Consider the following 22,826-nt stretch of genomic DNA (forward strand, 5'->3'; position numbering starts at 1 on the left):
CCTCTCTTACCAAGAGATCTTGTTTTAGTCTGTATTTGGGGAACGGGGAGAAGATGAAGTTTTATTACTAATTTGCGGTTCATGAGTTGTCATTGAATAATTGTACATAGGAAGAATGTAATTATATCTCCAAAAAAAAGTACTGACTTCTTTTTAATTCTATGTTACAGATAAACGAATTGGTGGATGCCCGTGATTTGGTCATTGGAGCCTGGTTTGAAGCTCATATTGTAAATATTACACGGAGCATAAAGGGACAAAAAGGTGGCGCATCGAAAAATGATGCCAGTGGAAATGAGAGGACAGGGGCACATGCTCAATATGTTAAAGATCCCTCGGACCAAGACCAGTCACAGCACTGTAGTGGGATTGCATCAAATAATTTGGACTGTACGCCATCTACATCTAATGTGGATTCTACAGACGATGACATTGTGTATCATATCAAGTATGATGAGTAAGTCCAGTCCCCACTGCTTGAAGACACCACAGGTTTTTCTTGAAACAAACTTGATGCTGTATTTAGGCACTTGTATTAATACATGGGTACAAAAGCTTAAAACATGTTGTGCTTTAGAATTACACTGAAGTAATCAACTTCAGCTATCCGTAAGACATAATGATGCACCTAATTTAGTAGTAAAAAAGGCGCTGTACTGTCATTTCTGTAGCTTTTTAAGGGCTACACTACCAAACCACTTAAATGTCAGTATGTCTGTCTCTATGTGTTACATTGAAAGAGACGTTAGAGGTGTTGTGAATTGGAGCACAGGGGAAGGGGCAGGGTAAGTTACCAATAGAATGTGCCCTGTTCATAACTCAAACTTTCGATTATGTATATATTTAAACAAGTCTGAGAAGGAGGGGGAAAGTCCACCTGGCGCAAAATAGCTTTCAATCCGATATAGAAATTATAATTGTGGTGGGAAATGGAAAAGGAGGAGGAATTGGAACATTGACATTTTTGTGAAACAGCAAAAATTTTGTACTTAAAAACTTGTCTTTGGAGCATTTTGTTTCTTTGATTTCAGATGTTTATTTTTGTACCCGTCCTTGTGTCAGTTGTTTTCAGATGTTTATTTTTGTACCCGTCCTTGTGTCAGTTGTTTTGAATTGGCATCTTTCACTTGTGAAGCAAGATGAACAACTGAGAGAAATGAAGGCTGCCCTCTAAACCAACCTCTCTTGCCCCCACCCACCCACCCCTGACCTATGCATTTCCAGGTTTTCTTGTTTTGTTTTGTCTTGAAGTGACATAAGGGATGATCTGCCCAAAGATTTTTATGATGATGGAATGACCAAGGTGATGGAACTGAATCTTATTTCTAAGTTGGTGTGAGTGTAAGGAAATGAATGTACAGTTAATCTTGAATTGTTAGCTGAAGTTGATTGGGAAGTGATTAGCGAAAGAGATGCTGCCTTTTTAAGCTACTGTAATTTCACACCACTGCACTGAAGCATCTGTTCAAGAATCTGAAGGATCAAGAACTGCAGTATTGTGAAATTGATTCTCTGTTTTATCTACCATGGCTGTACAGCTGTCAGCATGATGCAGCTCTGCTGGAAACCGTGAAACACGCAACACTGTTCCGTTAAATAAGTAGTGTTTCTAAATGCTGTGCAGGCATTTTATAGGGCTAGTGCTATACTTGTGCCCTACTTTCTGGAACTGAAGCAACCAGCGTATTTTAGTACAGCAATTTACTCGTAGAAAGTGGTTGTCTCATTGGCACCAAGACTCACTTGCGGAAGTACGAGTATTTGGTAATGAAATGACTGAATTTAATACTAAATCACCATTTGGTGTCCAGTCATGTCTGAAGACAGAATGGGGAGCTGACTCGAACAACTAGAAAGTGTCCTTTGCACTTGTACTGATTTCCATTTGAAAATAAATGCAATCTTTTATTTTTCCTCGCTCCTTGGCAGAAGAACTCATGGTATATGGACGTGTGGGTACCAGCGGACCTCTGATACCTCGCTCAAGTGATTTTTCATTAAGTTTCTAGACGTTGGGGAGTTCGCCTGCTGGAAGATCAACCGGAAACCAGTTAACCTGCATAAATGGGGATTTCTGCCAAAGTTACAGCGGCTGATCGGGAGAACCCCTGAGGAAATTCCCGCCGATTATGTCAGCTGTCTTAACTCTGCAACGGTGGGGAAATTGTAGCTTCGCCTGATCCTGTGCTCAACCGGCAAGCATGTGTGTGCACTTTCTAGCAGGAATCAGGATTGGAATCAGTGACTCACTCTTTTGTTACCCCACAGCCCTCCTCGGGGCCTTGTGACCCACCCCCTCCCCCTACCATTGCGCTGGTTGAGATTGTTTAATTCTGGGCACACTGCGGAGTGAGCCTTGGACTAAACTGGTCTGCACGGCTTTCAATATTTTATTTTGGTCAATGCAGAGAAGGAGATTACGTGTTTCGTTCCGCTCATGAAGATCGTCATAGCTTATACATGAGTTACTGTTTTCCTTACTTATGGAAAAATCTTCCTTTTTTTCCCCTATTGTCTCTCATATTTGTTGTTTAATGGCTTTCTTGTTTAGTCATGGTCCAGGTTTCTCCGAGGTTATGTTCAATCCACCTTGAATACAGCAGTATCAACCTCACGGTATGTGTTTGGGCAAAATCTGCCTGCTTCTGATTCATATCTGGGAGTGTCAAGTAACCTCCCTGAACCAAACTGAAGGGATTCATTGTTACATATTAGAAACTATGCTCCAGCTGTATGCATCAATTACTTGTGTGGAAAAAGTCAAGAACTGGTCTGTTAACCACAGTACGCGTGTGTATGCACAAGCTTGTGTGAACTCTGGTGCAAAGCAATTATTGTGCCAAGTGCATTAGTTCATTAAAAAATGTTTTGCTGGATATCTTGACATGTGCAAGCCCCCATCACTGTGCTTGACTCTCCAAATCAAGCTACTGAGAAATCTGCACATCTGGAATTTGTCATCTTTCTGTGGAGTGCCAAGATTTTGGAACTGGGCTATGTATCTGTGATAAAATCTAAAATCTGACCATGCACTGCCAAAGCTTCCAACTTCTTCATTCATGAGGGCTGCACAAGGCTCTACAAAATCAATGAAATAGTGTAAGTGGGTTTCCTCTGAAAGATGCAGGGGCCTGAGATCTTGTGTAAAGCTGCCCACCTGTCTTGCCCATTTTTCATGAGAGAAACGGTTTGTTTTTTCCTGATTGCTCCAGAGCATTCGATATACCTGCCAAAATATCCCAAAATGTCATCTTAAAAGTCTCTGATTATCGGCGAGAATCCGTGGTAATTTTCAGGCTCACTTGGATCCACGGTCATGTTCGAAATCATAACTGCACTCAAATGACTGAGGGGTTGTGTGCCTCAAACAGAATCCTATTAATTGGCCTCTAATGGTGGCTCCCAGGTGAGTTGGTTTTCAAGACCATTGTCATTCCCCATCTCTCGGACAGAGTGGCAGTTAAGAATTTGGCACTGGTACAGTCCACACCTGCCCTACCATTAGCTAGACAATTCAACAACCTGATTCATTGAGGCCTGCTATCTGGGCAACACACTTCAGTTTTTCTAACCTCCATGCAAGTGAGTATGGCTGCTTGGTTGAGACATCAACTTGGTATGGTGTTATCTCTGGACCCAGAGCACGCCCTCACACTCCCTTGTCAGTCATTGCTGCTTGCCTGAGGAAATCCTTTTTTAAACATGACTGACAATCAATGGAAGATTGATTTAGGATCACTTACTTAATTACGTACCTTTGCACATGAACACCACCCACTGGTCCTGCTTCATCTTCCTCATGAATTGCTGCAAAATGATCTACCTCTCCAGTAGCTCTTGATTACTCTACCATCTGAAAAGCCTTTCACGGGCACTTCAACAGGGTGCTGATTAGTGGGGGAGAGGCAAGAAAGCTAGCGCTTCAGTTTGTTTGACTTCGGCTGCAGAGGCAAGGAAATCACTGACTACGTCATCTGCCATCGTGTCCACTCTTGCCAGTTTTTGTCCCAGGTTTTGTTGTCGGCAATATCATACTTGTGGTGCCTTGGTAAGACCGAGTCAGTCAACCGCTCCGATTTAGCATTCTTTATTATCAGGCCAGTATTTTGCCCAAGAGTGTGAACAGGTGCCCCCCCCCTTGACGAAGGAGGTAGCTGGCCACTTGTCCCAAGTTTCCGATGGACAAAAATGTATCGAGCTATTCATGGTCGACAGCTGCTCGGCACCCCATGCCAATGCCATGTAATTGGTCACCTCTAGAACAGAAACAGTGAGCGCCGTGCCGTGATTTGCAACATTTTTGTTCTTTCAGAATTGACTTACTCCAACTTCAAGGGCTGACATATTTCAGTTCCCCTCAATGAGCAATGGCCATCCAGAGATGTACCTGGCGTCTTGCCTAGCACTGTGAAGCTTCTGAGGAATAGATACTGATCCCAGAAGCTGAGACCCACACGCCCCTGAAAAGAATCTTTGCCCTGGCCTGGCAAGGTCACTCCTGCTTTTTGCAAGTAGTCCCTGGTTGATGCAGAGTCACTTCCCAGGTGCTATTTTAGATAATGGGAACAAAGTAATGAAAACTGGTCATTTCAAAATGCAAATCTGCACTATATCTATGTGGATGAAGATTGACTTTTTTTGATCGTATTTTACATACCTTCAAACTCCAAAAAACGGTTAATCTAAGCAGTGGTTTCTGTAAACACAGCTCATATTGCAGCCATTGTAGTTCCTTGTCCACTTGCATGATCATAATTTCTCTCGTCAGTCTGCTGCATCTCTGACCTATTCTACCTCATCACCTGCCTCCTTATCTTCCTGATTTCGATCATTTCAGGCTCCCTTTAGTCGGATTCCTAGCTGATGATTTCTTAACCCCACCTGTCACTATTCCTCTGCCGTACTGCTATTCAGCTATGATCAAGGCTCTTGTTTGTCCTGGATGGGCTTATGGTCTCTCTCTGCATCAACATTGGCTCTCCATATGGATATACAAGGTGTCTGATCCCCTTCTGCTGCTTACTGGTGCAATTTCTCCAACTTACTCCCCAGTCCCCTTAGATCGCCAGATAAAAATAAGGATCAGAATTTTAAATTTGATGAGTTGGGGAACAGTAACTAATATAAGTCAGTGAGGACAGGGATGAAGGGTGATCAGGCCTTTATTTTGGATGAGCTGAAAGTTTATGGAGGATGGTTGATGTGAGGCTGGCCAGGAATGCGTTGGGAATAGTAGAAACTGAAGGCGACAGTGGCGTGGATGAGGGTTTCCACATCAAACAGGCCGAGGTGGGGTGGGGGCAGGTGAGGTTTCGGAGTTTGAACTAGGATCTAGGGTTGGAAACCTGGGTCAGCAATCTGGCCTAACCTGGGAAGGGGGGGCTGAGTTGGTGGCATGGGCATGTAGTTTGTGACTGGGATGGTTTGGCTCAGCTCAGGGTTGAATTGAATCCTAAGCATGTGTAAACAGATCGTGACCATTCTTCTGTAGGGCTACCTTTTTCTCTCCAGGATCATTAAATATGAATTTGCTGCCCAGTTACGTGCTAGGCTCTCCTACCAATTATTGTTCAAATCCCTCCCAACCTGCTTCTAGCCAGCCCATAGTAGCAGGCCTGCCTTTGTGCCATGATAAGCCAAAGTCACCAAAAAAATCCTGAGACTGTAGTTTGCAGTCTTCTGCGTCCTCCTTGACCACACTCTTCTTCTCCACGTTCCACATCTGGCACTCATGTCTTGTGGTTGCAATGCTGTCTGTACTAATGTAGTCACAACTACATCTGAAACAATTTCTCCTTCCATGTTTGCCTAGTTTCCTTTTGATGCCTCCCAGGACTTCATACTTTGTCCCTTCTTGGCCGTAACCTACATGCTCCCCCTAAGCATGAGGTTCGCTTCAACAAAATAAGACTGAAGACACCCACCTCTGATCTGCCTGCCACCACTATTGACCCCAAGGCTGCTGTTGTGCTGTCTGGCAACTCCAAAATGAGTTGTAACTGTCTACAGCTCAACACTGGGAAAACTGAAGCCATCCCATTCAGCTGTTGCCAACAACCGTGTGGTACTGCTGCTGAGCCCATGGGCAATCTCAAGTGCTCACGTATGTTGAGGTGTGTAGTAAACGATCTGACTTTTTAACGTGAAGCTAAATCTGTTGTCAAGACTGCCGTCTTCCACCTGTGGAACATTGCCCACTTATTCTCTGCACCGAAACCCTCATCCACACTTTCATCACCTGGACAATCAACTTTTCAAAGACTTTCTTTGCTGGCCTGCCTACTTCCACCATTCATGAGCTACTGCTAATCCAGAATTCCGCAAACTTACTAACAGTTTTGTCAACAGAATCCCACACACCCACCTTCACCCAGCTCCATAGGCTTCTTATGCCGCACTGAATGGACTTCCAAGAGCTTCATCCTCGTTTCCAGATCTATCCACACTGCTGGGCTGAAAGTCATTGTGGAATGTTGCTACTTTCATTGAAAATTCTTCTGTAATGTTTTTAACATTTTGAGATGTTTAGACAAAACCCCATCTTCCTGCTTAGATGGACATAAAAGATCCCACACCACTTTTCAAAGAACAGGGAATTCTTGTCCTTCAACTAACATCAAAGAGGAACTATGAAGTTAAATTATCAAGGAACATAAAACAATAGTAAAACATTTTATAGGCACATCAATAAAAAAAGGAAGGTTGGGATGGAATTGGGTTATTCAGGGATAGACAGGATAATACCACAGGTAACGATAAGGAGATGGCAGAAATAGTAAATAATTATTTTGCTTCAGTATTTACCAGGGAGATAGAATAGGTGGACATGACATTGGATGATGAGATAAGTGCATTTAAAATATAAAAAAAGGGGATATATGAAATAAATTAATCAAACTCGGGGGATAATTCCCCTGGTCCGAATGGATTGCATCCACACATTTTAAAAGAATCTAGGGAAGAGATAGCAGAGGCATTACTATGCATATTTAATAATTTGTTAGAAAAGGGTCTAGTGCCAGAGGACTGGCAGATAGCTAACGTAATGCCGATATTTAAGAAGGGTGGATAGAACATGTCCAGGGAATTATAGACCAGTCAGCTTAACATCGGTGGTAGGAAAAATAATGTAAGAAGTCACACAACACCAGGTTATAGTCCAACAGTTTTATTTGAAATCACAAGCTTTCGGAGCGCTGCTCCTTCGTCAGGTGAAGTGGAGAGGTGCATAAAGACACAGCTTATATAGTCAGAGAATAATGCCAGATGATTACAGGTAATCTTTCTAACTGCCATTTATCACACCTCGGCAGAGAGATAATCACAGCAATCAAAGGTGTGAATGGTGTCCAAACAGGTTAGTCAGGAAAACATTACATCAAAGAACAATGAGGTGGGGTCACAAGGGGTCAAATGTTGCAGATGCTGGGGTCTGTATGAAAAACAAAAAACAGACAAAAAAGCATTTTTTTTGCTGGAAATCACAGCAGGTCTGGCCGCATCTGTGTAGAGAACACAAGCCAACGACGACTCGAGTCTGGGTGACCCTACATCAGGTGGGGTTACATGTAGCGTGACATGAACCCAAGATCCCGGTTGAGGCCGTCCTCATGAGTGCGGAACTTGGCTATCAGTTTCTGCTCGACGATTTTGCATTGTCGTGTGTCTCGAAGGCTGCCTTGGAGAATGCTTACTCGAAGATCGGAGGCTGAATGTCCTTGACTGCTGAAGTGTTCCCCAACTGGGAGGGAACACTCCTGCCTGGCGATTGTTGCGCGGAGTCCGTTCATCCATTGTCGTAGTGTCTGCATGGTCTCGCCGATGTACCATGCTCCGGGGCATCCTTTCCTGCAATGTATGAGGTAGACCACATTGGCCGAGTCACATGAGTAAGTACCATGTACCTGGTGGGTGGTGTCCTCACGTGTGATGATGGTATCTGTGTTGATGATCTGGCATGTCTTGCAGAGATTGCCGTGGCAGGGTTGTGTGGTGTCGTGGTCGCTGTTCTCCAGAAAGCTGGGTAATTTGCTGCGAACGATGGTCTGTTTGAGGTTAGGTGGCTGTTTGAAGGCAAGTAGTGGAGGCGTGGGGATGGCCTTAGCGAGGTGTTCGTCGTCATCGATGACATGTTGAAGGCTGCGAAGAACGCGGCGTAGTTTCTCCGCTCCGGGGAAGTACTGGACGACGAAGGGTACTCTGTTGGTTGTGTCCAGTGTTTGTCTTCTGAGGAGGTCTATGCGATTTTTTTGCTGTGGCCCGTCAGAACTGTCAATCAACGAGTCGAGCGTCATATCCCGTTCTTACAAGGGCGTCTGTAGGTGTCCATCGCGTTCCTCCTCGTCTGAGCAGATCCTGTGTATTCACAGGGCTTGTCCATAGGGGATGGCTTCTTTAAGGTGGTTAGGGTGGAAACTGGAGAAGTGGAGCATCCTGAAGTTGTCCGTGGGCTTGCGGTAGAGTGAAGTGCTGAGGTGTCCGTCTTTGATGGAGATTCGTGTGTCCAAGAATGAAACCGATTCTGAGGAGTAGTCCATGGTGAGTTTGATGGTGGGATGGAACTTGTTGATGTTATCATGTAGTCTTTTCAGTGATTCTTCGCCGTGGGTCCATAGGAAGAAAATGTCGTCGATGTATCTGGTGTATAGCGTTGGTTGGAGGTCCTGTGCAGCGAAGAAGTCTTGCTCGAACTTGTGCATGAAGATGTTGGCGTATTGGGGTGCGAATTTGGTCCCCATGGCTGTGTTCCGTGTGTTTGGGTAAAGAACTGGTTGTCGAAGGTGAAGACATTGTGGTCAAGGATGAAGCGGATGAGTTGTAGGATGTCGTCTGGAGATTGGCTGTTGTTGGTGTTGAGTACTGAGGCTGTCGCAGCGATGCCGTCATCGTGGGGGATACTGGTGTAGACTACCGAGACGTCCATCGTGGCGAGGAGTGTTCCTGGTTCAACTGGTCCGTGGGGGCTGAGTTTCTGTAAGAAGTCTGTAGTGTCGCGACAGATGCTGGGGGTTCCCTGTACGATGGGTTTCAGGATGCCCTCGACGTATCCAGAGAGGTTCTCACACAGGGTTCAGTTGCCTGATACGATAGGACGTCCGGGTTTGTTGGCTTTGTGTATCTTTGGGAGGCAGTAGAAGTCTCCCACGCGGGGAGTACGTGGGATGAGAGCGCGTAGGATGCTTTGAAGGTCTGGATCGAAGGCCTTGATCAGTCTGTTGAGTTGGCGGGTGTGTCCTTTGGTCGGATCTGCGGGTAACTGTCTGTAGTGTTCCTGGTTGTCCAGTTGTCGGTATGCTTCTTTGCAATAGTCCATTCTGTTCTGTATGACGATGTCTCCTCCTTTGTCTGCTGGTTTGATGATGATGTTGCGGTTGGTCTTGAGAGCGTGGATGACGTTGCGTTGTGCTCGGGTGACATTCTGGACTGTCTTGTGAGTGCGGCTGATGAATCTGGCGTTGATGCATCTCCTGACAGCTTGAGCATACATGGGACCAAATTCGCACCCCAATACGCCAACATCTTCATGCACAAGTTCGAGCAAGACTTCTTCGCTGCACAGGACCTCCAACCAACGCTATACACCAGATACATCGATGACATTTTCTTCCTATGGACCCACGGCAAAGAATCACTGAAAAGACTACACGATAACATCAACAAGTTCCATCCCACCTTCAAACTCACCATGGACTACTCCTCGGAATCGGTTTCATTCTTGGACACACGAATCTCCATCAAAGACGGACACCTCAGCACTTCACTCTACCGCAAGGCCACGGACAACCTCAGGATGCTCCACTTCTCCAGCCTCCACCCTAACCACGTTAAAGAAACCATCCCCTATGGACAAGCCCTGCGAATACACAGGATCTGCTCAGACGAGGAGGAACGCGATGGACACCTACAGACACTGAAAGACGCCCTCGTAAGAACGGGATATGACGCTCGACTCGTCGATCGACAGTTCCGACGGGCCACAGCAAAAAATCGCATAGACCTCAGAAGACAAACACTGGACACAACCAACAGAGTACCCTTCGTCGTCCAGTACTTCCCCGGAGCGGAGAAACTACGCCATGTTCTTCGCAGCCTTCAACATGTCATCGATGATGACGAACACCTCGCTAAGGCCACCCCCACGCCTCCACTACTCGCCTTCAAACAGCCGCCTAACCTTAAACAGACCATCGTTCGCAGCATATTACCCAGCTTTCAGGAGAACAGCGACCACGACACCACACAACCCTGCCACGGCAACCTCTGCAAGGCACGCCAGATCATCAACACAGATACCATCATCACACGTGAGGACACCACCCACCAGGTACATGGTACATACTCCTGTGACTCGGCCAACGTTGTCTACCTCATACGTTGCAGGAAAGGATGCCCCGGAGCATGGTACATCGGCGAGACCATGCAGACACTGCGACAACGGATGAACGGACACCGCGCAACAATCGCCAAGCAGGAGTGTTCCCTCCCAGTCGGGGAACACTTCAGCAGTCAAGGACATTCAGCCCCCGATCTTTGAGTAAGCATTCTCCAAGGCAGCCTTCGAGACACACGACAATGCAAAATCGTCGAGCAGAAACTGATAGCCAAGTTCCGCACTCATGAGGACGGCCTCAACCGGGATCTTGGGTTCATGTCGCGCTACATGTAACCCCACCTGACGGAGGGTCACCCAGACTCGAGTCGTCGTTGGCTTGTTCTCTCTACACAGATGCGGCCGGACCTCCTGTGATTTCCAGCAAAAAAAATGTTTTTTTGACTTTTGTTTTTCATACAGACCCCAGCATCTGCAACATTTGACCCCTTGTGACCCCACCTCATTGTTCTTTGATGTAACGTTTTCCTGACTAACCTGTTTGGACACCATTCACACCTTTGATTGCTGTGATTATCTCTCTGCCGAGGTGTGATAAATGGCAGTTAGAAAGATTACCTGCAATCATCTGGCATTATTCTCTGACTATATAAGCTGTGTCTTTATGCATCTCTCCACTTCACCTGACGAAGGAGCAGCGCTCCGAAAGCTTGTGATTTCAAATAAAACTGTTGGACTATAACCTGGTGTTGTGTGACTTCTTACATTTGTCCACCCCAGTCCAACACCGGCATCTCCACACCCGAAAAAATAATGGAATCCTGTATCTTGTAGATGGCACACACTGCAGCCACGGTACGCTGGTGGTGGTGGGAGTGAATGTTTAAAGTGGTGCATGGGGTCCCAATCAAACTGGATGCTTTGTCCTGGATGGTATCAAGCTTCTCGAGTGGTGTTGGAGCTGCACTCATCCAGGCAAGTGGAGAGCATTATATCACACTTCTTACTTCTGCCTTTGTTAGATGGAGGAAAAGCTTTAGGGAGTCAGAAGGTGAGACACTTGCCGCAGAATACCTAGCCTCTGACCTGCCCTTGTTGCCACATTATTTATGTGGCTGGTCCAGTTAAGTTTCTGGTCAATGGTGACCCCCAGGATGTTGATGGCGGGGGATTTGGCAATGGTAATGCCGTTGAATGTCAAGGGGAGGTGGTTAGACTCTCGCTTGTTGGAGATGGTCCTGAAGTATTACATTTTGGTAGGAAGAATAAATAGGGAGATCACATCACTTGGAGGGTGCGAGTCTAGGTGCGGTAGAGGAACAAAGGGATCTTGGAGTACAAATACACAAATCACTAAAAGTTGCGACACAGATTAGCAAGGCCTTTTTATAAAAAAAAAGCAACCAAGCACTAGGGTTTATTTCTACAGGGATAGAATTGAAAAGTAGTGAAGTTATGCTAAACCTGTATCGAACCTTGGTTAGACCACACTTGGAGTTCTGGTCACCTTATTATAAAAAGGATATAGAGGCACTGGAGAGGGTGCAGAGAAGATTTACAAGGATGATACCAGAAATGCCAGGGTAGACATAGCAGGAAAGGATGAACAGGCTGGGTCTCTTTTCCCTTGGAAAAAATAAGGCTGAAGGGTGACCTAATAGAGGTCTTTAAAATTATGAAAGGTTTTGAGAGAGTGGATAGAGAGAGAACGTTTCCACTTGTGGGGAAGAGCATAACTAGAGGCCATCAATATAAGATAGTCACCAAGAAATCCAGTAGAGAATTCAGAAGAAATGTCTTTATCCAGAGTGTGGTGAGAATGTGGAACTCGCTACCACAGGGAGTGGTTAAGGTGAATAGTATAGATGCATTTAAGGGGAGGCTAGACAAGCATATGAGGGAGAAGGGAATAGAGGATTACACTGATAGTTAGATGAGGAAAGACAAGAGGAGGCTCGTGTGGAGCATAAACGCCGGCATGGACTGGTTGGGCCGAATGGCCACTTTCTGTGCCGTATATCCTATGTAATCCCCAAAATAGATTACCTGGTTTACGGGACTTTGCTTTGTGTAAATTGGCTACTGCGTTTGCCTACAAAACAGTGACTGCACTTCAAAAGTAATTTGTTGCCTGGAGCACTTTGGGATGTCCTGAGTACGTTTTGAAAGTGCTATGTAAATGGAAGTCCTTTTTCTTTATAAAATTATTATTGAATTGAATCTGATTTTCTTTGCAGAACTTTGCCTAGGTGTAAAATGTAGATAGAGTCCAATATAAAAATTAGGCCTTTGGTATCCTCCATGCTGCCGAGTTCTTGGGATTAACTGTGTCAGCATGATAAAGTGCTAAACAGGGGCCTTGCATCTTCCTTTCAGGGAGAGAATGTCTGTTCAGCCAGACCAGAGCCAGGAGCAAACTTTGTGCCATACACTCTGGTGCATTTGATTTATAGTTGGGGAAACTGGAGATTGTGGAAAAAAAATAGGAGGCTTGCTACCTGATTATTATACAAGAAATACAAATTGAACCCTATGTATACACCAGGAATGCACAATAATGTTCAGTATCGTGGACATAATTTTTTTTGTGTTTTTCATTTGGCTGCTATCTCGTGCTAATTCTCTCTCCCACCCAGCTGTGAAAGCCCTGCGTACAATCCGCCTCCTTCAGTTGGGTAGGTGAGATGGGCTGAGCCATTTTGTTACTTAAATTTACACAACTCACATGAAAATAAGAAGCAAGTCATTGGCTGAAGTATCTTAATTACAGCTGCCTATTAATGCAGTTTCATAGTGTTTAAATCATATACACAGCTTTATTCTGATCTCTTTTACCGAATTATGAACTTGCTGTGGTTCTTGCAGATCTGTGAAGTGCAGTACGATTTGTCTGTTGGAATGCAAAAATAACCCCCGACTTCACTTCTCCCCTAAAAACCTTCGTCTTCAACCCTTCTCTCCTGCTTCCTCCACCCTCGCCTCCAACAACAAGTGCAAGGAGCTCATGGACTTCTTTGTCACAAAGATTGAGACCATCCATTGAGCTGCCTCTGCCGCTTCCCTCCTTTTCACCAGGCCAAACTTCTCCCAAGGATCTATCCTTGACCCCCTCCTATCTCTCATCTACATGCTGCCCCTCGACAACCTCCAAAAACACAATGTTCGATTCCACGTATACGCTGACGACACCCAGTTCTACCTCACCACCACTTCTCCCGACCCCTCCACTGTCTCCAATTTGTCACCCTGTTTGTCCGACATCCAGTATTGGATGAGCAGAAATTTGTTCCAACTAAATATTAGGAAGATCTTTGGAATTCTCTATCCAAAAGTTAGACATGTAAAAAGCAGGCATAAGGCCTGCTTTTTACAAGGTAAGTGGTGAATTAATTAAAATTATAACATTTTTTCCACAGTTTATTATTTTTAAATACTTTAAAGCAAGGTAAGTTTATTTTTAGCCCTGTTAGAAAGTAAAAAAAATTTTCAAAAATTTAAATTATTGCTTAAAATAGTTATTTCATGTAATTTATAGTAGGTCTAGAGTGTTAGTAGATGGGAGCTTTTTTGTTGAAGGATTAAAGACACTATTTAGCATAGAAACAGACCATTCGGCCCAACCAGTCCATGCCGGTCTTTATTCTCCACTCGAGCCTCCTCCCATCCTTCCGCATCTCTCTCTTATCAGCATAACCCTCTGTTCTTTCTCCCTGTGAGAGCGGGAGCGGGGACTGCAGGGAGGATGAGCAACCTGGCCACAGCACTGTGGAACGGGGCCATTCGAGTGGGGGGGGGGAGTAAAAAGAAATGTTGTAGTGGTAGGGGATAGTATAATTAGGGGGATAGATAGGGTTCTCTGCAGTCGAGAGCGGGAGTCCCGAAGGCTGTGTTGTCAGGGTTAAGGACATCTCTTCTGGGCTGGAAAGAAAGTGGGAGGGGGAGGATCCAGTTGTCGTGGTCCATGTTGGTACAAACGACGTAGATAGGACAGGGAAGAAGGTTCTGTTAAAGGAGTATGAACAGCTAGGGGTCAAATTAAAAAACAGAACCTCAAGGGTAATAATCTCTGGATTATTACCTGAGCCACGAGCGAATTTGGCTAGGATAAATAAAATTAGAGAGTTAAATGCGTGGCTCCAAGACTGGTGTGGGAAAAACGGGTTTTGCTTCTTGGGACACTGGCACCAGTACTGGCACCAGAGGGAGCTGTTCCGTTGGGATGGACTTCACTTGGCCAGTGCTGGGACTAGAATCCTGGCGAATCATATAACTAGGGCTGTAGAGAGGGCTTTAAACTAATTAGTGGGGGAGGAGGTTTCTAGAGAGCAAATAATAAAAATGACTACGGAGAAGGTCATAGACTTAGGTAGCAGTGGGGGAATTAAAAAACATCGTGTCAGGAAGCGACGGAAGGTATGGAATAAAAGGTAAAGTAAAAGGGGAAAAAGCAGGAACTAAGTGTCACGAAACATATTTGAAAGTTCTTTATCTGAATGCACGTAGCATTCGTAACAAAATGGACGAGTTAACGGCACAAATAACTACATATGGGTATGATCTTGTGGCCATTACAGAAACATGGCTGGGAATTAAATATACCAGGTTATTTAACAATCAGGAAGGACAGGCAGGAAGGAAGGGGAGGTGGGGTGGCTATGTTAATAAAGGAAGGAATCACTGTAATACAGAGAAATGATATGGGTCAAAGGATCAGGATAGTGAAACAGTTTGGGTGGAGATAAGGAATAATAAGGGGAAAAAAACACTAGTGGGCGTAGTCTATAGGCCTCCGAGCAGTTGCAACTCTGTTGGACGGAGTATCAATCAGGAAATAGTTGAGGCTTGTAATAAGGGAACAGCTATAATTATGGGGGATTTTAACTCATATTAACTGGACAAATCAAATTGGGCAGGGCAGCCTTGAGGATGAGTTCATTGAGTGTATTAGGGATGGGTTTCTTGAGCAGTATGTAACTGAACCTTAAAAATGTCCTAGTAAAGGATCCCCTTGGAATGAGTGACCATAACATGGTTGAATTCCATATTCAATTAGAGGGTGAGAAGGTTGGATCTCAAACAAGCGTGCTGAGCTTGAATAAAGGAGACTATGAAGGTATGAGAGCGGAATTGATGAGAATGGACTGGGAAAATAGATTAAAGGGTAAGACGGTACATGATCAGTGGTGTACATTTAAGGAGTTAATTTACAACTTCCAAAAAATATATATTCCACTGAGGGGAAAAAAGGGTGTAAAAGAAACGATAGCCATCCATGGCTAAGTAAAGTAATTAAGGATAGTATCCGACTAAAAACAAGGGCATATAAGGTATCCAAATCTAGACAGCAAAAAATAACTCAAAGATTGATTAAGAAAGGGAAGAAAGATTATGAAAGTAAATTAGCAAAAAATATAAAAAGAGATAGCAAAAGTTTCTATAGTTATATAAAAAGAAAAAGGGTGGCTAAAATAAATGTTGGTCCCTTAGAGGATGAGGCCGGGAAATTAATGGTGGGAAACATGGAGATGGCAAAAACGCTGAACAATTATTTTGTATCAGTCTTTACAGTAGAGGACACTAAGAATATCCCAACACTGGACAAACAGGGGGCTCTAGGGGGGGAGGAGCTAAATACGATTAAAATCACTAAGGAAGTGGTACTTGGTAAAATAATGGGACTCAAGGCAGATAAATCCCCTGGACCTGATGGCTTACGTCCTAGGGTCTTGAGGGAAGTGGCGGTAGGGATTGTGGATGCATTGGTAATAATTTTCCAAAACTCCCTGGACTCAGCAAAGGTCCTGACAGATTGGAAAACTGCTAATGTAACACCCTTATTTAAAAAGGGTAGTAGGCAGAAGGCTGGAAACTATAGACCTGTTAGCCTAACATCTGTGGTTGGTAAAATGTTGGAGTCCATTATTAAGGAGACTGTAATGGGACATTTGGATAAACATAATTTAATAGGACAAAGTCAGCATGGTTTTATGAAGGGGAAGTCATGTTTGACAAATTTGCTGGAGTTCTTTGAGGAAGTAACATACAGGGTGGATAAAGGGGAACCAGTGGACGTAGTGTATTTAGACTTCCAAAAGGCATTTGACAAGGTGCCACACAAGATTATTGCTCAAGATAAAAAAAATTAAAAAAAAATCATGGGATTGGGGGTAATATTCTGGCATGGGTGGAGGATTGGCTCTCTAACAGAAAGCAGAGAGTTGGGATAAATGATTCGTTCTCAGACTGGCAATCAGTAACTAATGGTGTTCTGCAGGGGTCAGTGCTAGGTCCCCAACGCTTTCCAATCTATATTAATGATTTGGAGGAGGGGACCGAGTGTAACATATCCAAGTTTGCAGATGATACAAAGATGGGAAGGAAAGTAGTGAGTGAGGAGGACATAAAAAACCTGCAAAGGGACATAGACAGGCTAAGTAAGTGGGCAAAGATTTGGCAGATGGAATACAATACTGGAAAGTGTGAGGTTATGCACTTTGGCAGGACAAATCATAGAGCAAGTTATTATCTTAATGGCAAGAAACTGGAAAGTACTGTAGTACAAAGGGATCTGGGGATCCTGGTGCACGAAACTCAAAAAGTTAGTATGCAGGTGCAGCAAGTGATCAAGAAGGCCAATGGAATGTTGGCTTTTATTGCTAGGGGGATAGAATATAAAAACAGGGAGGTATTGTTGCAGTTGTACAAGGTATTGGTGAGACCGCACCTGGAATACTGCATACAGTTTTGGTGTCCATACTTAAAAAAGACATACTTGCTCTCGAGTCAGTACAAAGAAGGTTCACTAGGTTAATCCCGGGGGTGAGGGGATGGACATATGAGGAGAGGTTGAGTAGATTGGGACTCTACTTGGGACTCTACTCATTGGAGTTCAGAAGAATGAGAGGCTATCTTATTGAAACATATAAGATTGTGAAGGGGCATGATCGGGTGGATGCGGTGAGGATGTTCCCAATGATGGGTGAAACTAGAACTAGGGGGCATAATCTTAGAATAAGGGGCTGCTCTTTCAAAACTGAGATGAGGAGAAACTTCTTCACTCAGAGGGTAGTAGGTCTGTGGAATTTGCTGCCCCAGAAAGCTGTGGAAGCTACATCATTAACTAAATTTAAAACAGAAATAGACAGTTTCTTAGAAGTAAAGGGAATTGGGGTTACGGGCAGCGGGCAGGAAATTGGACATGAGTCTATGTTCGGAACGGTCATGGCCCTGTGGGTAATGGAGCGGGCCCAGGGGCCGTGTAGCCTGGTTCTGCTCCTACTTCTTGTGTTCTAATTATGTTAGATTTCAGGAGATGGTTCTATTCCTGTTCCTGGCTGGGGTGGAGATCACCTTTTACAGAAGGTAAGTACTGTAGAAAATATAGGGACAGTGATCATCTGGACGAGTTTCGATCGCCTAGATGGGTCGGAGAGGAATTTCCCAGATTTTTTTCTCCCAAATTGGCCATTGGGTTTTTTATCTGGTTTTTCGCCTCTCCCAGGAGATCACATGGGTTCGAGAGGGATGTAGAGTGATAGTAAACTTGAAGTTAGGATCAGATCAGCCATGACCTTATTGAATGGTGGAGCAGGCTCGAGGGGCTGATTGGCCTACTCCTGCTCCTATTTCTTATGTTCTTATGTTCCCTTCTCCCTCAGTGCTTATCTAGCCTCCCCTTAAATGCATCTATACTAGTCACCTCAACTGCTCCCTGTGGTAGTGAGTTCCACATTCTCACCACTCTCTAGGTAAAGAAGTTTCTTCTGAATTCCCTATTGGATTTCTTGGTGAATATATTATGTTGATGGCCTCTAGTTTTGCTCTTCCCCACAAGTGGAAACATTCTCCCTCTCTCTATCCACTCTATCAAAACCTTTCATAATTTTAAAGACCTCTATTCGGTCACCCCCTGCCTTATCTTTTCAAGAGCAAAGAGACCCAGACTGTTCACCCGTTTCTGATGGGTATAACCTCGCATTTCTGGTATCACCTTTTTTTGCACCCTCTCTATGACTTCTGTTTCCTAAAATGGCGACCAGAATTGTACGCAGTACTCAGAGTGGTCTAAGCAAGGTTCGATACAAGTTTAGCATAACCTCTCTACTTTTCTATTCTGTTCCTCTAGAAATAAACGCTAGTGCTTGGTTTGCTTTTTTATGGCCTTATTAAACTACTTTTAGTGGTTTGTGTTTTTGATTCCAAAGTCTAAATCGTTAATATAAATTGTGAACAACAATGGTCCCAGCACTGATCGTTGTGGGACCGCACTTTCCACCTTCTGCCAATCTGATTAGCTACCCTTTACCCCAGCTCTCTTTCTGTCTTGCAGCCAGCTCACTATTCATTCTGCTACTTGTCCCCTGATTGTGTGTCATGCATTGCATTATAGGAGTGAGAGTAATCTGAAATCCAGACTGACTTCACTGTCCGGAACTAAACTCAACATAGGAACAGGAGGAGGCATTTAGTTCCTTGAGTCTGTTCCGCCATTCAGTGAGATCATGGCTGATCTGCAACCTAACTCCATCTTCTTCTTCTTGGGCAGTTCCTCTGAACTGAGGATGACTTGCTTCCACATTAAAAATGAGCTCGCAGGTGACTGATTAGTCCAGTGCGGGACCTACAGTCTCTGTCACAGGTGGGGTAGATGGTGGTTGAAGGGGCGGGTGGGTGGGGTGCTTGGGTTGATGTGCGCTCCTTGCGCTGCCTGCGCTTGGCTTCCGCTTGCTCCCGGCGAAGAGACTCGAGGAGTTTGGCGCCTTCCCGGATGCTTCTCCTCCACTTTGTGCGGTCTTGGGCCAGGGATTCCCAGGTGTCGGTGGGGATGTTACACTTTTTCAAGGAGGCTTTGAGGGTGTCCTTGAAGCGTTTCCTCTGCCCACCTGGGGCTCTCTTGCCGTGCCGGAGCTCCGAGTAGAGCGCTTGTTTTGGAAACTACAGAATTTGTTTATCGCAGTTTGGCATATAAATAAATCAAAAAAGGTGATTCAACCGTAGCTAACAAGGGAAATTAGGGATAACATAAGATCCAAAGAGAGGACATATAAATTGGCCAAAAAAAGCAGCAAACCTGAGGATTGGGAGCAGTTTAGGATTCAGCAAAGGAGGACAAAGGGATTAATTAAGAGGGGGGAAATAGATTATGAAAGTAAGCTTGCAGGGAACATAAAAACTGACTGTAAAAGCTCTTATAGATATGTGAAGAGAAAAAGATTGGTGAAGTCAAGCGTAGGTCCCTTACAGTCAGAATCGGGAATTTATAATGGGGAACAAAGAAATGGCAGACCAACTAAACACATATTTTGGTTCTGTCTTCACAAAGGAGGACACAAATAACCTCCCAGAGATGTCGGGGAACATAGGGACTAATGAGAGGGAGAAACTGAAATAAATCAGTATTTGTAGGGAAATGGTGTTAGGGAAATTGATGGGATTGAAGGCCGATAAATCCCAGGGTCTGATAATCTACATCCTAGGGTACTTAAGGAAGTGGCCCTAGAAATAGTAGATGCATTGTTGATCATCTTCCAACATTCGATGGAATCTGGAACAGTACCCATTGATTGGAGGGTAGCTAATGTTACCCCACTGTTCAAAAAAGGTGGTAGAGAGAAAACGGGGAATTATAGACCGGTAAGCCTGACATCGGTAGTGGGGAAAATGCTAGAGTCCATTATAAAAGATGTAATAGCAGAGCACTTGGAAAACAGTGACAGGATCGGACAAAGTCAACATGGATTCACAAAAGGTAAATCGTGCTTGACTAATCTGGAATCTTTTGAGGATGTAACTGGTAAAATAGATAAGGGAGAACCAGTGGATGTGGTGTATCTGGACTTTCAGAAGGCTTTCGATAAGGTCCCGCATAAGAGATTAGCGTGCAAAATTAAGGCACATGGGATTGGGGGCAAGGTATTGACTTGGATAGAGAACTGGTTGACAGATAGAAAGCAGAGTTGGAATAAACGGGTCGTTTTCCGAGTGGCAGGCAGTGACTAGTGGGGTACCACAAGGATCGGTCCTGGGACCCCAGCTGTTCACAATATATATTAATGATCTGGACGAGGGAATTGGATGTAATATCTCCAAATTTGCAGACGACACAAAGCTGGGTGGGAGGATATTCTGTGAGGAGGATGTCGTGAAACTCCAGTACGATTTGGACAGGTTGGGTGATTGGGCAGAAACATGGCAAATGCACTATAATGTGGATAATTGTGAGGTTATCCACTTTGGTGGCAAAAACAGGAAGGCAGATTATTATTTGAATGGCAATAGATTGGGCGAAGGGGAAGTGCAAAGAGACCTGGGTGTTCTAGTGCAAAGAGACCTGGGTGTTCTTGTGCACCAGTCGCTGAAGGTAAGCATGCAGGTGCAGCAGGCGGTTAAGAAGGCAAATGGTATATTGGCCTTCGTAGCAAGAGGGTTCGAGTACAGGAACAAAGATGTCTTGCTGCAGTTGTACAGGGCCTTGGTGAGACCACATCTGGAGTATTGTGTGCAGTTTTGGTTGCCTTATCTGAGGAAGGATGTTCTTGCCATGGAAGGAGTGCAGCGAAGATTCACCAGGCTGATACCTGGGATGGCAGGAATGACGTATGAGGAGAGATTGTGTCGATTGGGCTTATACTCACTGGAGTTTAGAAGATTGAGAAGGGATCTCATCGAAACTTATAAAATTCTAACAGGACTAGACAGACTAGATGCAGGAAGGATGTTCTCGATGGCTGGGGAGTCCAGAACCAGGGGTGATAGTCTAAGGATAAGGGGTAAGCCATTTAGGACTGAGATGAGGAGGAATTTCTTCACCCAGAGAGTGGTGAACCTGTGGAATTCTCTGCCACAGAGGGCGGTGGAGGCCAGTTCATTAAATACATTCAAGAAGGAGTTGGATATATTTCTTAAGGCTAAAGGGATATGGGGAAAAGACAGGGACAGGGTACTGAATTTGGATGATCAGCCATGATCTCATTGAATGGCGGAGCAGGCTCGAGGGGCCGAATGGCCTACTCCTGCTCCTATCTTCTATGTTTCTATGTATCGGGCATGCGGACAATGTGACCCATCCATCGGAGCTGATTGAGCGTGGTCGGAGCTTCAGTGCTGGGGATGTTGGCCTGAGCAAGAACACTGACGTTGGTGCGCCCATACTGCCAATGGATTTGCAGGATCTTGCGGAGGCAGCGTTGGTGGTACCTCTCCAGTGCTTTGAGGTGCCTGCTGTACATGGTCTATGTCTCTGAGGCATACAGCAGAGATCATGGCTGATCTGTAACCTGACTCCATATACCCATATTTGCCCCATATCCCTTAATACCTTTGGTTAACATAAATCGATCAATCTCAGGTTTAAAATTAGCAATCGATCTAGCATCAGTTTCCATTTGCTTAAGAGAGTTCCAAACTTCTACCACCCTTTGTGTGCAGAAATGTTTCCTAATTTCACTCCTGAAAGGTCTGTCTCTAATTTTTAGACTATGCCCCCTAGTCCTAGAATCCCCAACCAGTGGAAATAGTTTCTCTATCTACCCTATCAGTTCTCCTTAACGTCTTGAAAACTTCGATCAAATCACCCCATAGCCTTCTAAATTCCAGGGAATACAACCCTAGTTTGTGTAAAATCTCCTCGTAATTTAACCTCGAGTCCAGGTATCATTCTGGTAAACCTGCGCTGCACTCCCTCCAAGGCCAATATAGCCTTCCTCGGGTGTGGTGCCCAGACTGATCATAGTACTCCAGGTGTGGTCTAATCAGGGCTTTGTATAACTTCAGCATAACTTCTACCCCCCTGTATTCTAGTCCTCTAGATATAAATGCCAGCATTCCATTATTTTCAGTACCTGGCCATGACATTTTAATGGTCTATGTACATGACAGTGGCCTCCTGCTTACTATACACAAGAGATTGAAAAGCAATTAAAAGTTAGTTTAACATTTAAGTTGTAAAGCTAGCTGAATTAATTGAGAATCCAGTCTAGTGGGATTTTCTTTCATTATACACACAGAACCTTTCTGTGTAGATTTTTCTGAAGCTTTTTGATGACTTATTGGCATTTTCTTAGACTTAAAAACCGAAGTTCCCCCATAAATCTCCCTAATGTTCCAAAATTGATAAAGATAACCACTGAATGTGACCACCTCTTTTTATGAAGTATACTATGGCCACAGTAGATTTGATTTGTATTTGTCAAATTTTTCTATTTCTTCAGTGTGGATGCTAATTAAAAATAAAAAGTGCATCACATTTGTGTTAATATCTATGGAACTCTATATTCTCTTGGTCATACAGTCAACACTGCATGTAACAATCACCATCTTGCTGCACTAAGCATTCGTTATCTGCAGATCTTTATTGTATTTTGGGGTTGACTTTTTATTAACTGATTTTCCTCTCCCCAAGCCCAAATGTTTTTGACTCTACAAGTCGATAAGATGGGGGATTAAGACACCAAGGGGGAGAAATTGGGTGGAGCCGCAAACGGGCGCCAAGCTTGCC

At 44.4% G+C, this 22,826-nt stretch overlaps 1 protein-coding gene across 2 annotated transcripts in view; it reads left to right on the forward strand.

Moving 5' to 3' along the window:
* Nucleotides 1-22,826, forward strand: part of uhrf2 (ubiquitin like with PHD and ring finger domains 2) — a 200,297-nt gene that overhangs the window by 79,210 nt on the left and 98,261 nt on the right. For both annotated transcript variants that reach the window (XM_085993774.1, XM_085993784.1), the window contains one exon: nt 171-457. In XM_085993774.1, the coding sequence (XP_085849900.1) occupies nt 171-457 (287 nt within the window). The remainder of the gene's footprint in view (nt 1-170; nt 458-22,826) is intronic.

Source organism: Somniosus microcephalus, chromosome 1 (genome assembly GCF_052327205.1).
Source record: "Somniosus microcephalus isolate GS21.2 chromosome 1, FLI_Smic_1.0, whole genome shotgun sequence".
In the NCBI taxonomy this organism is placed as follows: Eukaryota; Metazoa; Chordata; class Chondrichthyes; order Squaliformes; family Somniosidae; genus Somniosus; species Somniosus microcephalus.